Source organism: Lampetra fluviatilis, chromosome 17, assembly GCF_964198595.1.
Source record: "Lampetra fluviatilis chromosome 17, kcLamFluv1.1, whole genome shotgun sequence".
NCBI lineage: Eukaryota > Metazoa > Chordata > Hyperoartia > Petromyzontiformes > Petromyzontidae > Lampetra > Lampetra fluviatilis.
Window position 1 is genome coordinate 4,591,274 of NC_136291.1, and position 18,146 is coordinate 4,609,419.

General features: G+C 42.6%; 1 protein-coding gene across 2 annotated transcripts in view; it reads left to right on the top strand.

Moving 5' to 3' along the window:
• LOC144936855 (teneurin-3-like) overlaps nucleotides 1-18,146 on the top strand; it is a 473,986-nt gene that overhangs the window by 438,691 nt on the left and 17,149 nt on the right. For both annotated transcript variants that reach the window (XM_078864031.1, XM_078864032.1), the window contains 4 exons: nucleotides 240-260; nucleotides 5,344-5,579; nucleotides 6,830-6,984; nucleotides 9,460-10,337. In XM_078864031.1, coding sequence (XP_078720157.1) covers nucleotides 240-260; nucleotides 5,344-5,579; nucleotides 6,830-6,984; nucleotides 9,460-10,337 — 1,290 coding nt within the window. The remainder of the gene's footprint in view (nucleotides 1-239; nucleotides 261-5,343; nucleotides 5,580-6,829; nucleotides 6,985-9,459; nucleotides 10,338-18,146) is intronic.

Genomic DNA, 18,146 nt, shown 5'->3' on the forward strand with positions numbered 1-18,146 from the left:
AGTGGTTAAATGTATTGGCAGGTGGGTAAATAGATATGTGGGTGAGTGGATGAGTGAGTAGGTGAGTTAATGAGTGGGTGGGTGAGTAATTGAGTGAGTGGTTGGATGAATATATGGTTATGTGGTTGAGTGGGTGGGTGAGTGTGTTTACTTTCCTACTCGTGCTTGATCTATTGCTTCCTCACTAAACTGTTCCTTTTTGTCCTTTGTTTCTGTGCCACTGCCTTCCCTGTTTTCAGGAATAAAGATTTCAGGCACAGGTAAAAAAATGACATTTCCATAGATTCCATTTTAGATCTATTTATTTATATTCACCAACTGTGCACAATTAAGCCTCTTGGCACGTCTGACCATCTTCACAACAAAACAGCATTCATATTGTGGTTCCTATGTAGCCATAAATGCACAGATTAAACACACATACAGCTATATAAAACGTGATCAAACTGTTTGAAGAACTGTAAGTAATAATTAACATCTACTTACTCTTTAACGTAGTATTTGATTGACATTTCAAAACAGGAAACTTCACTATAAGCCCAACGATAAGAGTGTGCAATTAACTTGCACTACAGAGTATCAATACAGCTATCGTGCATTATTAATTATTTTTAATTACACGGCGATTTGTAATTGGTAAATACACCGTACGGCACACACACGTTGTCGTATGAGTATTTATCAGGTACATTTCATCCATCTTATCCTCCACACGTCCACCATGGTATTGGTACAACACCTCATATACAGATTTGAGATGGTCCCAGATGTTTGCGCGAAGTCACAGTCGTGATTGTTTCAAATGCTTTCAAAATAAGTGCTGAAGTATTTTTAAATCCTTTATATTAAGTTCGCTTGCTTGCTTAGGACCGTGCAAATCTTTCGGTCGTTTTTTAACCCACTTCCCGTGATCCAATCGAGCTGACATTTTGCACACAGACTCGTTGTGCGTGACAATGCATTTTGGTGAAAAAAATATTCCAAATTTTTACACTGTTTAGGGAAAAAATTTTAAATATTTAATTACCAATTGTTTAATGCTGCCAGACAATCATCTGACCCATAGGTGGCAGCCATCTCAAGCCAGAGGACGAGAGGACTCTAGCCGCCCCGATGCCACGCATATAAAGGATTTATAGTTAAAAACTTTGTTTTTACGGGTACATTTTTTATCACTCAAGCTTTTAATTGTTCACTCTGTTTTTTTCAAAACTTCACAATTCATCTACGCAGTTCAAACTGTACTAATATTTTCCTTTCATATAATTGCTTGATACCTTCATGCACTCCTTGTATCATGTTTTGTAAACATGTTTTTTAATGTATATATAACCATACATATGTGCACGCACACACACACATTCAGAAACTCACTTTTAATGATCACACCAGTCTCTATCAGCATGGCCGCAACACTACAGGACAGTGTGTCTATACCATGTCCTATATCCTGATTTATTTCCATCGTCTTTGCACCTTCTGGGTATTGGATTTAAAATGTCAGATTGTGACAAACGAAATAGAAAGAGAATGCCATTTAAAGATTATCGTAGACTCCCACCGATGTGATCAATTTGTTTTCGTGTTTATATTTGCAGGGTTCACACGTGGTCTTTTAGAACGCATTGACCTTTAATTGCAGAGGGTGTAGGCAGCGCCAATATAAGTGCTGAGACATTTGATTTGAAACCCACATACTGTCTTTTCAAATTGGGCCATATTCACCCATTCACTTGATCAAATGAGGCCATGGTCCTTTCCTAAAATGTAGTCAATAACAATATGTATCTGGATAAAAGGGTAAGGAAATTCAATTAAATTAAATTTTAAACGACCACAGATTATACCTATTACCAGCGTACGCCCTTACTGTGAAAACCCATCTGTGCATCGAGAGTTATTTGTGTCTTTCACTTCACCTAAAAAAAGAATCCCCAAACTTACCAAAACAATACCAGATGCATAAGTGAGCACATTGCTTGGAAGTGAAAAGTTTATTTTAAAATTATGTAACCCAGAAAAACATATATATATATAACTCACATACACGTGGGAATGAAAAATTACATTGGCTAAACAGAGAGGAATACTGCTGGGATTTGAAATGGCAAAGGATAGACCTCAAGTAAGAATAACGTGTAGAACATTTAAATCACTTGGCATGCTTTGCTTTTTATCATTGATCATTTTTATGAAGACAAACAGCAGCGGGCTGCTCATATAAATGTGTGTTTGTGTAGTAATGTGAATTGCGAGGAAGACATTAAACACAATGCCATAAAATCTTTGGTTCTTTCGGTAAAGTCACGTAGATAGAAGAAGAAAAATTATAATGAAAAATAAAGTGAATGAAAATAAAAATAATAAAATTCAAATATAAAAAAACATGTAGACTGTAGCCTGGTTCTTAAGCGTAGTGAGTGTACTGGCAGTCTATAATGTAGACTGTAGCCTGGTTATTAAGTTTGGTGAGTGTACTGGCAGTCTATAATGTAGACTGTAGCAATGGTTATTAAGCTGGGTGAATGTACTGGCAGTCTATAATGTAGACTGTAGCCTGGTTCTTAACCTTGGTGAGCGTACTGGAAGTCTATATTGTAGACTGTAGCCTGGTTCTTAACCTCGGTGAGTGTACTGGCAGTCTATAATGTAGACTGTAACAATGGTTATTAAGCTGGGTGAGTGTACTGGCAGTCTATAATGTAGACTGTAACCTGGTTCTTAACCTTGGTGAGCATACTGGAAGTCTATATTGTAGACTGTAGCCTGGTTCTTAACCTCGGTGAGTGTACTGGCAGTCTATAATGTAGACTGTAGCAATGGTTATTAAGCTGGGTGAGTGGACTGGCAGTCTATAATGTTGACTGTCGCCTGGTTCTTAACCTTGGTGAGCATACTGGCAGTCTATAATGTAGAATGTAGCCTGGTTCTTTCACCTCGGTGAGTGTACTGGCAGTCTATAATGTAGACTGTAGCCTGGTTTTTAAGCTGGTTTGATTAATAACTCCGATTAAGAACCAACATTAGTGTTTTTTTGTTTTTAAATTTTTAATGACATTTTTTTTCTTTTTTGTTCTTTTCATTAACTTTATTTGTAATTATTATTTTTCTATCTACGTGACTTTACTGAAAGAACCAGAGAATATGAATTCCTGCAGTCAAGAAAATCACAATGCCATATGTGGATTTTTTTTTACTCGTCTGTATTTTCACTTTTACAAAACACATTTTAGAGTTTGTTATGTTTTCTGGAAAGATGTTCACATTACTGCTCATTGTGGGGTTACATGTGCTTGATGCCAACATACTCAGTCCAATTTTATTGCTAAAATGTATGCTTACACACGTATATTTCCTTTAAAAAAACACACTAAAAGTGTAACGTCTTTACTTTTACACAGTTTGATTAAAACTACTAAAATGATAGCTAGTCCCCAGTGGTAAATGAATGTAGAACTATTCCTGGGAGAAAAAAAACGTAAGAATCACTTTGTTTTATCATTTAAATTGCAGTCAAAAGAATTGGCTTCGGAGATGGGGGGGACCAGGTGCTATCCTAGATCTATCTACAAAACAATCTCACATGCCTTGTGCCAAGGACAGTAAATATTTTGTGATTATAATATACTGTACTGATTTTTTAAAGTCCTCATTGTAAGCAAATTATAACGTATCATCCTTGTACGTCTTGTGTGCACGTTGATATTCGGATTTTGATCAATGTTTCGTGAAAATGTCCATTGTCACAACTGTGTGAGCATTGGAGACTTAAGTTTCAAATTATTTGCATCCTCGTTAACCACGGAGGAGAGTCTGGGGCAAAGAAGCAAAGGCACACCGCAGAATGAAAGAGTTCGGAGGCCACTAATAGACAGGAACTGCACAGGCAAAGGAAGTGACAAGGGTTACAACAAAACCAACATTATTCGGAAGCAAATTGGCATTTTTGGAAGAAGTTGCTTGGTCTAGTTGCCCACACAGCATGTCCGCCCACACGTGACTGGAGGATGGGGTGCTTCCACGTGCCCACAGCTGGCAGTGACAGCACCGTTGCTAGGTTACAGCAAGCTGAGAAAATGAGCGCCACTCTCTTGCCTTGTCGCGGTGGGACATAGTCATCGTGACCCCCATTCCATTTCTGGCCAATGGGAGTACCCAGCTGATTACTGTGGTTTTTTTTGTTGTGTTTGAGATTCACACATTTTGAAAGTGTTTTTTTTTTTTTGCAAAAAATAAAAAAAACCATCTGAACTAAGCTGCAGAGAGACGCTTCGAAATAAAACAAAAATGATGTTACCGCAGGGACTAAAAAATAATAGAGTGTATTCTAGATTGGAAAATAAGTGGCAGCGGAAAGCGGAAAGTCTGTCATATGACTTGGAAGGTTATGATGATTACATCTTATAGTTAATATCTTCTATGTGTTTGCGGATTAACGTTGACAAGAATGTATCTTTCCAAGTTTGAGTTTAAGCGCACGCAATCCTGTAAAATTAACTAGACTTATTTTTTCCTGGAAATAGTCAACACGACAGATATAAATGTACACACAGTATATACTTGTCATGTAAAGACCATTTAACTTTCTAATTACCTGTGGATGCTACATCTTTGATATAGTATAAATGCTTAGTACTGTATTTAAACAGGTTTCTTTTTTAGCTGGAAGTGTTCATTCATAAACAATGATGAATATATTTTTAATTTTGTGGACATAATTTTGAATTCCCATCATTATTAACATAACCAGCAGCAGCAGCCATGTTTAACACACGGCTATATTGAAGATCCAAATTCTACTGACACAACTATTTCAATCCATGTGCTCACATACCTACAGTACATATACCCACAGTACACATACCCACCATACATATATCTACAATACATGTCCCTACGGTACACATACCCACAGTACAAAAACCACGGTACATATACCTGCAGTACACACACCTACAGTATAAATACCTACAGCTTTCATCACCCTCTTCCTCGGTTTTAAGAAGTGTAACGTATAGCTGTACCGCGTATTGTTCTTGTAGATGATGCCTGAAGTTCCACTCTACGTGCTGGGCGATTCTTCAGTAACCGAATTCCTGAAAAATCTCCCGGAACGGTCAATTGTATGCCATTAATTGGCGAAGAACCTCCACGCACGTGGAGCGAAACGTCGGACATCGTGCCAAACAATGCGCGGAACAGCTGGAAAACACATCGGATAGCCGAGCAGCGAAACTGCAAAAAAACGAAAGCCCTACGCAACGTGTAACATCGGGAATAGCGGTGCTTCTCCACAGACACGAAAAGGGGCATTGATGACCCTCCTTTTTGCTCATTCCGCAGCACAAATCCCACGCACCGCTACTACCTGGCCGTGGACCCGGTGAGCGGCTGGCTCTACCTGTCGGACACCAGCAGCCGGAAGATCTACCGCGTGCGCTCCGCTCCGGGTGACGGCGCCGACCCCGTGGTGGGCGGGGAGGTGGTGGCTGGCACCGGCGAGCAGTGCCTGCCTCTGGACGAGACGCGCTGCGGAGACGGCGGCAGGGCCCTCAACGCCTCTCTCGCCAACCCGCGGGGTAGCTGCCACCAAAGCACACCGACGGGGTCACGCACGCCAGCTGCTCTACGATGTAGTCCTTAAAAACTAATTTAAAAAAAAACACTTTCCCTTATTTTATCAGGCCATACGTGAGACCGTGCGTGACTTCCTGCTGACGTTCATTCGGGAATTTTGAGCTGCGAATATTTCATGTTTTCACAACTTTAGCAAAAACATCTTGAATATATATTTACTCCCCCCCCCCATCCCCAGTGTTATTCCAATTGTGCTATTGGCGTCATGCTATGAGACTGAGTATCCGTTCGGATCTCTCACAGAGCAGTGTGGCCCCGTGTGCCCAGAGATTGGCTGAAGAACAGATTTCAGTTTTTTTTCCCCCCGTATAGGAATTCTCCCGAAAAAAAATAATTCAAGTGTCCTTTTTAAGTCAAGAATAAAAAGCATTGACATCCGCTCTTCTCTCCACACTTGTATTCTGCGTTAAGCTGACATACAGATCATGAGCTGGCCGTGCTGAAAGGGCTAAATCCGAGCTTAGCTCAGCCGTGCAAGAGCATCTTTAGGGGCGCCACACGGCAGGTGTGAGGTCGAGGGAGGGAGGGGGGCGGTATATGAGACACGGGCACCGCGGGCATTTAACAGGAATTGCTAAACAGCGGCGCGTTAAGTGCGAGGGCAACGCTTCATTTTCAGCGCGACCTTCCGCTGCGGCCAAACGTTGGCCCGAGTTGCGAGATAAATTCTGGGAGAGCGTCTTCTCGGAATGGAAGAAGACAAAATCCAATTTCGGCGTCCAGCGCGGGCATGCGTTGGCGTGCTGTGAAAGGGGGGACCCTGCGCTCAGGCGAGCCACTTTGTGGATTTCCCTCGCAGAGAGGTCAGCGAGTGTAACTTGCGAAGCAGTGTGGGGTTAATAAAAAGACAAAGTGTCAACCGGTGACAATTGGGTGTGTCGGAGACAAAAGTGTTTTTGAAAAGTGGAATGTAAACACGGCAGTTTGCACTCCACCAATATGGAAAAAAAGAGCTCAAACTAAATTTAAATTGCTCTATAATAATCTATTGAACCCATACACGTCGTGGTGTTCCTTACAATACTGCAAGTGTTTGCAATTACGTGTGGATTGCTCCTCTAAGGATTTTTTTGTGTAACTCCCACTGACAGCACCCGCTGCTGCCTTGCATAGTTTATTACAAATGGAAGAGCTTGTGTTTGCACCGTGACTGCCAATGCTGTTTGATTTTGATTTTTTTTCCTTTTCCCAGGGATTGCTGTGGATAAGCACGGTTACATTTTCTTTGTGGATGGGTCAATGATCAGGAAGATTGATGAGAATGAAATCATTTCGACGGTGATGGGATTCAATGACCTGCAGGCTGGCCTCTCGCTCAGCTGTGATTCCACCATGGAGATGTCGAAGGTATTGCACTCATTCCCCACGTGAGACATTTATGAGATTTTTTTTATATCAATTTACTCGTTTATTTCTTGGCTTAGGTTTTTTTTGTAGCTTCGTGGTTTCATACACAGCAATACGATGTCGCATTGTTGTCCGTGAGATGTGTAAGATGATGAGAGCCCAGGGACGTTGCCTTGGTGTAATGGTGAGTACACCGGAGTTGCAATCCAGAGGTCGCTGGTTCATCCTCCCAGTGCAGCAGTTGAAACATTTCCCACCCTCAATTTTATCCTGATTGTGCTTTCGGCATCTGTCGCAGAGAAGTGCAGCCCAACGTGTGTGAGACAGCAGAGATTTTCCACAAAGCAACCTCTGAGTTCCCTTCAAGTGACCTCTAGACCTCACAGTAGAGGGCAGCAAGGTTGGGAAAGTTTCTTAAAACTTTGCCGCCTCTGTCCACCCAGCAGTATAAATGGGTAACGTCAGTTAGGTTTAATCGGCACTTTGCGTACGGTGGGGGTAAAGTGTGGGTACTCCCACCTCTTCCAAGACATCTGGCCAATCATAGAGAGTATCCTGCACCCTTGTATGTGCAGGATGTTTGTTGAACTTCTTTCGCAGAGTACGTAGCCAACCGTGCAAATCGGAAGTGTGGGCGGTAGGGGGGACAACAAACTAAACACAACAAATAAACACCTATGCCTATTAGAAGCTCAGCGTCCATGGCCATGTAGAGGCCATGGACGCAAGGAGAGCGCGTGCGGGGAACCGAAATGGACGTCTACATCCCCGAGTCAATCACCACCACTGGCTCGCGTACGAATAGCCGATAAAAACAATAACCATTCGTCCACAGGCAGTTTCCATTGGCGCAGCGGCTATTGGTGAGATGTCACATCGGTAGCTGTTGGTAATTAGATGCTCGTTCTCCGATGACATGATGGGAAGCATCTTCTGTCCCTCGAGAGACGGTGTGGGAAATTGCATTAAACTTCCTTGACGTCAGGATAGCCCCCGTGTCCGTGGCAACTATCCCACCCTGGGTCAAGAATCGCCTGTCCACAAATGACTGGACAATGAGCACCTTGTCAGCGAGGGCCCACGAATGTTGACCCCTCACGGCCTGCTTCTTTGAGGAAGACATCTTGCAGCCGCTGTGAGCCCAGCTGCAATGTTTCTGTGGAAATAGATTATATATAAACAGGTATATGTGTATGCATGCGCAGTAGTAGTATGCAACGTTCGTGTTGGACAACAATGTTGCATTTCATTTGCCATCTATGCTCACGTGGTTGCTTGGCCGATGCTTGCAAACTGCTGAACTTTCACATTGATGCAAGTATAGCGTCTAAAATGATCTGCGTTTTGTTTATGCATTGTACGGTCAGACTTTTTTTTTACATGGACATCGGGTGCATAGCGGAGCAGTCGGTGTAATCTGTACTCATGTACAGCGAGGGTGGGGGGGGGGAGAGAGGCTTTGTAAAGGGAAGGGCTGTGTACCTACGTGGTATGTGAGGCATGAAATCGCACAAGCTTTGGTCTACAATTTCACGGTAGCAGTTCATGCTGCATGTGGCACATGCATCGCACGTTCCCTTTAGCAAGTGCGTGTTTCATGATGGATTTTTGCACGCACACCTAAACATTTGCATTCAACAGGCCTCGCGTTGTATACATGCGTGCATTACGAGAGCTTTGCTCCCGAATCCTATCACAATATAATCATCTGAATCGCAGCTTATTTTAGATGGATATAAAGAAACGTATTTCCTAATACAATATAGTCCCAAGACGGCAAAATGTTACTTTTAAAGGCACTGCTAAAGTTGTCAACATTAGCATGCTGTTACATTGCCCCTCTTACATGTGTATTCACCGAATTTTTCATTTGCAGGTGCATCAAATCATTCCAAACTATTCGTGCACTCAAAAACACATTTTATTGTCACGCCATTGAGTCGGAAAACCCATTTTTACGCTTGCTTATTTTTTCTGTAAACATTTCTTTTATTGTGTAAATACAACAGCACCTGTGTCGTAATTTGAGTCGAGAGCTTTTTTTTTATAATTCCCTGCATCTCCCCTACGAGCTTTGGGAAGTAAGCGTGATTAATAGGGGGGCACCCATTGAGCACCACAACTACACCCCCAAGCTCCGGTAGACAAACGAGGGTCGTAACAATTAATCAACCTCCCCCCCCCCCTTCATGCCACTGGCAATTCCATAAATTGTCAGAAATCCAGGCCGCTATTGGATTCAAGAATCAATGCTTTTTTTGGTCTCCCCTTTTGCTGCATTCAGGTGCAGACTATTGCACCTCGCTTGTTTTGTTTCATTCGACGGCTCTATGATTAACCAGCCATATATAAATGAGCTCGTTGAGGATGAGATCTGCTCCATGCAGGCTGTGGTCTAACATACGCTTATTGTGCTGTATACGTATAACACCTCGCGTACGAACATTATAATTCCGTCCACGGTGCTGTTCACAGATCCGACTGGAGTGGCCTACGGCCTTGACCATTAGTCCTCTGGACAATTCCCTCTACATCCTGGACAACAACGTCGTACTGCAGGTGACAGAGGACCACCAGGTCCGCGTGGCCGTGGGCCGCCCCGTTCACTGCCCGTTCCACTCGACCGAGCAGCCGTGGCCGATCCGCGTGGCTCGCCACGCGACGCTGCAGGCCCCGACGGCCCTCGCCGTGTCCCACGCCGGCGTGCTCTACATCAGCGAGACTGACGAGAAGAGGATCCACCAGGTGTGGCAGGTGTCCAGCGATGGCGAAATGTCGCTGCTCGCCGGCGCCACCGTGGACTGCGACTGCAACGGCGACCTGAGCTGTGACTGCTTCGCCGGCGAGGAGGGCTACGCCAAGGATGCCCGGCTCAACTCCCCGACCGCCCTGGCCGTGTGCCCCGACGCGACGCTCTACATCGCTGACCTGGGCAACATCCGCATCCGCGCCGTCAGGCAGAACCGCCCCGCGACGGTCGCCGACGGCAAGTACGAGATCGCGTCGCCCGCCGACCAGGAGGTGTACGTGTTCAGCGAGGAGGGGTTGCACCTGCGCACGCAGAGCCTGGTGAGCGGCGACGTCCTGTACAGCTTCAGCTACAGCGCCGAGCGGGAGCTGGTCGGCGTGAGCAGCAGCAGCGGGCGGACGGCGAGGATCCGTCGCGACTCCGGCGGCGCGCCCCTGCGCATCGTGCTCGACGACTCGCTCTACCTGACGCTGACGCTCAACGTGAACGGCGCGCTCAAAGGCGTGGCCGCCCCGGGGGCCGAGCTGGCCTTCCTCACCTACCACGGCAGCTCCGGCCTGCTGGCCACCAGGAGCGACGAAAACGGCTGGACCACCTTCTACACGTGAGTCCGCCCCGGCTGGAGCACCCGCAGCAGCTGGCTCGTCGTGCCACTGTGACACGAAGGGTAGAGAGGTTCTGCAGCTGCTCTCTTTTTTTATATTATTGAACCCTAAACAACAGTCGCAGCAGAGGACACATACAGATGAATTAATGTTTGTTGAACTTCTTTCGCACCGTGAATAGCCAACTGTACTAATCGGAGGTGCAGATTGTCGATAACATCAATATGACAGGGGAATGTGCTCTCTGGGTAGGCTTTCCTCCCTAACCAGGAGCAAGTTAAGGTGGACCAGGTTCGTTTTCTAACCTCGGCCGGCAATGAGGACCAGAAGAGGGGCAAGAGGTGGACAATTCAATTCAAATTTGACTTTTGTGGTATCGCTGATTTTGCTAAACGTGTCATGCCATGAGACGTAAGTATGCCTTCAGGTCTGCTGGATGAAGGCCTTCCCACGCTGTGTTGGTCACGAGGGTCGTTTGACAATACTTCACCATGCTGATTAGTGTGGGTTTGTAAAGGGGCTCCTCAGAACTAGTTCGGATATCACTCACCACAAATTGTTAACAATGGCCAGAAGTCAAACTAGGGTCGCTGGTTTCGTCGTTCATTGTGCAAACCACCATTACCATCATACTACTATTTAAAACAATCGTACGCCTCGAATGTCCTCACTGACTGCTGCCTAGGCTCCTCTCTCTACACCCCAACAACAACAAGTCTCTTGTTAGTGGCTGTTGCCACTAGCAGGGTAACTGGCTCAACTGTATTTTCCGTGCAACAAATTAACATCGAATTTAATTGAAAGGGCGGAAGAATTTCAGAAGGCAATTAATAGAGATACTTAATGGTGGAAGTAACAAACACAAAAGACTGACACGGTTAATTTAAAATGTCTCTATCGTTTTCAATTCGTGCCCCTATTAAAGTAATAATTTCAATCATTTTTTTATTCGATTGAACATTCTTTTTTAAAAACTCATCATTAATATTATAGTGGCAATTCATTGCATAATGGAGCAGATTAATGTTCGTGCTCTGATTATAAGATTGCGAGAAGAGCATGAAAATGACAGCAATCTCTCATTATCCGTCGCAGACCAACGGGATATCTACTAGTGTGCAAAAATAATACGTCAAATTACAAGTTCACTTATTACAGTGCTGATAGAGCTTTTTTTAAACTCCTTTATATGCCCTAACGTTGTCTGTATGTTGGGCCTGCAATAATGCAAGAATCTGGGCTTACTACTCTGCATATGTGCAGATATTTTTGTACGCTGCAAAGGTGGTATAACAGTATCAAATTATGCAAAAGGAGACTCACATTTTAAAGACTGAAATGGAGCAATGGCTAGCTACGGAAATTCTTTATTGTGTATTTATTTTACAAAACGTTTTGAGCACCCATCTTAGATGGGCACCAATCATAACATATGCTTATTATTGGAGTATTGTCTTATTATCTTAAACATTGGACAGAGTATCCGACATTCTGTCCAGTAGTAGACCAGTTGTGAGTTTTGAGGGGCTTTTTTTGGATGAGTGTTAAATGGATATTTAAATTTCCAACGTTACGCAAATTAACGGGTACCATGCCTCGCAAATCTTACCTATTAAAGTCATTTTTTGTTTGTCCATCCATGTGTCTGCGTGTGTGTCTGCGTGTCTGTCTGCGCGGGTACCTTCAGACGTTTTTAACTGACAAACTGTGGGGTTTACGTATCAAAAAAGTACATGGATACCACACCATATGCCCTGGGACGAAAAAGCGCTATTCGTATTTCACATCTGTCAACTTTAAAGTAGTTAAATTAACAATTTTTTTCACTTTTATAAGGACAGGATGGCACCAGAGCACGCATCTGCGCATGTGCGAGAAAGCCGGCTCTGTGGTGTTGGTTGCCCTAGCAGCGCACATACGCGACATGCGGGGGGGGGGGGGGATTCTTATTCGCATTAAAAATGCAAAAAAAATACACAAAACTGAGTAAATTCTTCACAGTGTGATGTCCTCTTCTCCCCAATGTGTGCACTTACTACTATAGGGTCGGTAGATACTACTATTATAGTCCTTAGATAATAATATTGTAGAGCGGGCGGGGGATGGTGGGGGTTGGTAGCAGCCCAGCCCCAGCTGCAAAGGTGCCACCTCGGCCGGCTGGGCAATCTATGCGAGGCGGGGGGCTCTGCACGGTACTAGGCCTCACCACGACACTGTGAAGTTAATTCTAGATTTGAAGCTTTCGTGACTGCAAGGAATCATATTCTTAGGTTTTTTCGGTAAAGTCACGTAGGTAAAACATCAAAATTAATGAAAATAAAAAAAAATAAAACAAAAATCACGACGTTTCGGAGGCAACACAAGTCTCCGTCATCAGGTGGGACCGTCACAGCCGAATTAGCTGCATCAATTCGGCTGTGACGGTCCCACCTGATGACTGTGAAGTTAGTACTATTGTAGAGTTAGTATAGCTACTATTACAGACAGTACACACTGCCATAGAGCTAGTATAGCTACTACTACAGCCAGTACACACTGCTATACTACTCAGTAGATACTGCTATAGAGTCAGCAGGTACTGCTATAGTCAGTGGATACTATAGAGTCAATAGATACGACTACAAATTCCATAGATACTACTATAGCCGTTAGATACTACTGTAGAGTCAGTATTTCTACTATAGAGTTGGTTGATAATACTATAGAGTCGGCAGATACTACTATTGAGTCAGAAGATACTACTACAGTCAGTAGATACCACTATGGTCAGTCAATACTGCTACAGTCAGTAGATACTATGAAACAGTCAGTAGACACTACTATAAAGTCAGTAGATACTACTGTATAGTTAGTAGATACGACTGTCAGTAGATACTACTATGGTTAGTAAATACTATTACAGTAAGTAGATACCACTATAGTCAGTACACTACTACATAGTCGGTAGATACGACTATAGAGTCAGTAGACACTGCTATAGAGTCAACAGATACAGCTATATAATCTGCAGATACTACTATAGAGTCAGCAGATACCACAGAGTTAGTAGTTATTATTATAGTTAGTGGATACTACTATAGAGTCAATATATACTATAGATTCAGTAGATACTGCTATAGTCATTAGATACTCCTGTAGAGTCAGTATTTACTTCTATAGAGTTGGTTTATACTACTATCGAGTCGGTAGATACTACTATAGAGTCGGTAGATACTACCGTAGGGTCGGTAGATACTACTATAGTCAGTAGATACCACTATAGTCAGCAGATACTGCTATTGAGTCTGCAGATACTACTATGCAGTTAGTAGTTACTACTATAGTCAGTAGATACTACTATTGAGTCAATAGATAATGTAGAGTCAGTAGGTACTACTTCGGTCAGTAGTTACTACTAGAGTCAGTAGTTACTACTATACAGTCAGTAGCTACTACTGGGCTCAGTAGATACTACTGTAGAGCCAGATCCTACTGTAGAGTAAAATACTAGCATAGAGTCACTAGATACTACTCACTCTGTTGTATGTAGGTATATATGTGCCTATGCGGGGGTAAAAAAAAATTGAGGGGGGGGCGGATCGACAATTTTCGGAAATCTTTCAGATCAACTATTTACCCCCCACTTTCTATACATTTTTGGAGTTCTGCAAGCCTCATAATTGTGTTGATGGACAAATGGACAGACAAACGGCATGCCGGGCTTTTGCAATAGCTTAGTATTTGTGTATGTATATGTTTTTAAGAGAAGTTTTTAAATATATTTTCCCCCGGGCAACGCCGGGTACTTACCGCTAGTGCTATAATAAAGACACTTAACACTTGTGTGGCCTCTGTTGCCAAATGTATCAAAATAGCATTCGCCCCCCCACCCCCAACTAATTTAAGTATTCCTGACGAAATCACCTCATTAACCGAAACGTTAACCAACTTTCATTTTATTTTTCAGGGTCAATATAAAATGTGGCCTTTGGTTTAACGTTGGTGAAAGAACTCCTTAATTTATTGAATATGAGAAGGGCTTTGCAGTGTGCTCATTTAAATATATATATATGCACTGCTGTGCATACCAATACAGGAGTTGCAATTCCCAGCACAAAGGCAGACACTGCGATTGTTATTGTTTTATAATACGTGGATTTTTCTTCAATTTAAGACTTTCAGAGTCAGTTTAACACATAGGCGTTCGCGACAAATATTATTCATAATAGTGCTTTTTGGGGTTTAGATCCCCAAAAAAAAACTCTCTTATGGATTTAAAAGTCAAGTTGCACGTTTATTTTGTACCAGGTGAGAATTCAAGAGAGCAGGATCGAGGAGTCTCGTTTGCAAGAGTGGCCTAGGTGACCAGAAGGACAAAAGCACAACCGATTAAATAGAGTATCGGCAATTAAGCAAATATAAATCGGAAACAAAATTAACTGCGTAAAATGAAAAATTTACATAAATATCTTTTCACGAGCGTGAATCAATATTACATAATGCATTTCCTGTAAGGTAAGTCAGCTTGGGACAAAAAATTATGCTGATCATAATAGAATTACAAAATTAAGACAAAAAAAAACATTCATATGTAAATAGACAACGAAATTTGCAAATGCAATTTCAGATAAAAAAAAGAATTTCCTTCAGATTTTCAGCTCATTTGCAGCAAACAAAGTATTCATGCTGACAAAACAACAAATCAGATCATCATACATTTCATATCTTGGTCCAGTTTTAGTATTTTTTTGGATTAATCTGAAAATCTGGAATGCACTGTGGTGTACACCAGGAGTTTGTGTTGTATGAGTAGTGGTATGTGTGGTGTGAATAGTTGTGTACACACTGTGCACACTGCAAGTCAGTTTGATGTGTGTTTTCACATTTGGTTCGAGCCTAACTAGTCGTTTTCCAGACGTCACCCACTCAGCAAACGATTGTCAACATCTGCATTTAGGAATGATACTGGTGAAATCAAAATACCATAGTCATACGCAAGGAGAAAAGCGCACACATTCATGTGCACGAGACGGCCCATGCATTCCGTGACAGGGCCTCCTTTTCAGCATGTTGGCAGGGTGTGCCAAATGAAACCGTTCTGTCAGTTTTGTTTTATCTGGCAAGATCCGGCGACAGAAATACTTTCCTTTCACAGCTCCCAATTACTAGTGGCATTTTAAACAAAGGATGTGAAGGTGATCACGAGGCGGCGTCTGCCGCTTGTCAAATCAATGTCACAAAATGACCATTACACTGACAGCGTTGATGTTTGTTGATAAAGTTCACCGCCCCTTTTACGGGACAAATCTATGAAAGGTTTTTCAATTTCAAGAAACAGGCATGAAAAATAATCCTTGAAATGAAATCTTCAAAGTAGTTTTTTTTCTCTCTCTCCCCCCTTTTGAAGCTTTGTATCGAGTGCATCATGCATGTAATTGATTCACGGACATAATTTGCCCAACCTTCATATATATATTTTGTATGCGTAACAAAAAGCCTGCATTGGTTCAAATTTTTGACAAGGTAGTGAATGGAGAGCATCGAGGGATAGTTTCTGCCTTTGTGCATTAAGAGACGCATGCAGGAATTCCATTAAGTTAGTATTATTATTAAACGTTAATCATATTCTATAAAAACTAGAATTTCTGGATAGTGCAGTCTCTTTGCAGTGTCTTTGCGCATCTGCGTTGCGAGCATCGTTGAATGACTCCACTATTTTTTGACAATTTCTCACGCCACATCTTACCACAGTACAGTCTCGCGCCTGTGTTTTATCCAATCACTCGTCTTCCGGTTCACTTGAAGGAGCTCAGGCCTGGTCTGCATACAAATTGTTTTATTATCATCATTACCATTGTATTACCATTCCCTGGATGGAGCAGTGGGTGAGTGGTTAGTGTACTGCACTGTGAACCCCGGTCACCCGAGTTAGATTCCCGGCCATGGCTAAAATTGGTGGTGAGTGATTTTGTTGGAGCCAGTTCTCATCACCAGCGGAGTGAAGTATGGTTAAATAGCCCCCATAACTGACACGGTGTGGGGTGGGTGGCCTTCATGCAGAAAAGGATTGTTAAGAGCTGTAAATTATAAATTAGTTGTATCACCATGACCACACTAAGTAAATAAAACAGTCCGGAACCATTTTAATGCCGCATTGCAGTAATGGTCTTGTGTTACAACGTGTACGCTCAACATCCACACATATAAGCAATGTCTGCCTTTAAAGGGAAAAAAATACTCGGAATGGAAAGTTCATTACTTATATTATTCATGTTCCTCTAATTAAAATATAATGAATGTTATAGTTCCGAAAGGCTCCATGCTCATCCTTTTCCTCCCTATAAATACATTATCACGATCTCTTTCAAAACCTTTGCGGATGTGCTCACCTCTCGTGTGTTACACGAACGTGCGCATCGGTGTAAAGGCATCAACACCTCGTTTCATCTTCACTCAGGAGCAGGTCGCTGAACCACGTACACGTTATTGTCGCGGCTCTACACCTCACATCTTTGCACACTCCTCATATTTTAGCTCTCACGGTGGTACATTTTGACTTGAAACTTTCGTGACTGCAGGAATTCCTATTCTCTTTTTTTCCTCTTTTCTCTCCGCCTAATGAAGACCGATTGTGTTGCTATCGAAACGTCGTGGGTTTTTTGCTTTTATTATTTTCAATTTTTTTTACATTTTATTAAATTATTTGGTTTTATATTTTCTATCTACGTGACTTTACCGAAAGAACCAAGAATATCTCACGGTGTGGTGTTACCCAGAGTAATGGCTCCCCAACGCACGTCACCTGTGCACGGCCTGCCTAGGACAATGTTTTGTCCAGAGCCGCTATCTCATGCCTGCCGAAGCTCCAGGACGGGAGTCGGCTTTTGTTACATATTCATATTGATATTTCAGATGCTGTTTTCACTCTGCTGCTAACAATGAGCATGAGATCGCCGTGTCTGGTTCATATTGAGAATTGCAATTGGCTAGCTATGTGAATATGCCTGATGTGATTATAGGCTGCAAGGTGACCAGGTTTGCAATGCTACTGCAATGGATTTTCAAAGCTATCTGTGCAGAGCTTTGAGTGTTATTCTCTTGTATGCAATGGTTTTTTTTCCTAGAAATCTGGTTTCATTTAACATGAATAAGACTGAATTTAAATAATCAAAACCGGTCTAGTGGCTTCTCTGCCTTGGTAAATGTTATTGAAATACATTTAGCCAAAAAGGTTCACTGGCAGATAAATGTTATTTAATATTATTTTTCGATGGCAAAATAAACTCGTGTCTGTTTATTTGTTATCATCGCTGCAACTGCATAACTGCGCCGCAACATAAGCCATCTCAGCGGGTAAACGTATTTTCATATGGGCGGCAAGCTAAACTTTTTGTTTTGAATTTTGATTTAAAGCTTTCGCGACTGCAGGGATTCATATTCTTGGTTCCTTCGGTAAAGTCACGTAGAAGGGAAATAATAAAATAATACAAATATAAAATTATAAAATTCTCACGACGTTTCGACTGCAACACAAGCAATCATCATCAGGTGTGAAATCCACAGCAAGAAAGTTTGAAAAAAGTGGCGTTTTTTTTTCTTAATGTCAGCACCACGGACAGCGATTTGGCAGTTGGGAGAGAGAATGGAATTTTTGTTTTGAGTTAATGAAATATTTTTCTCCAGTAAACGAAATGTATATTTGCGTTGACGTTTTCTTCATAAAAAAACCAAGAGAGCGAGCACGAGGTGACTACGAGCAGAGCACGTGGTAGATTGACATGCGAGGGCGCAGGTTCGCACCCGGCACCACCACACGCTCTGCGAGTCGT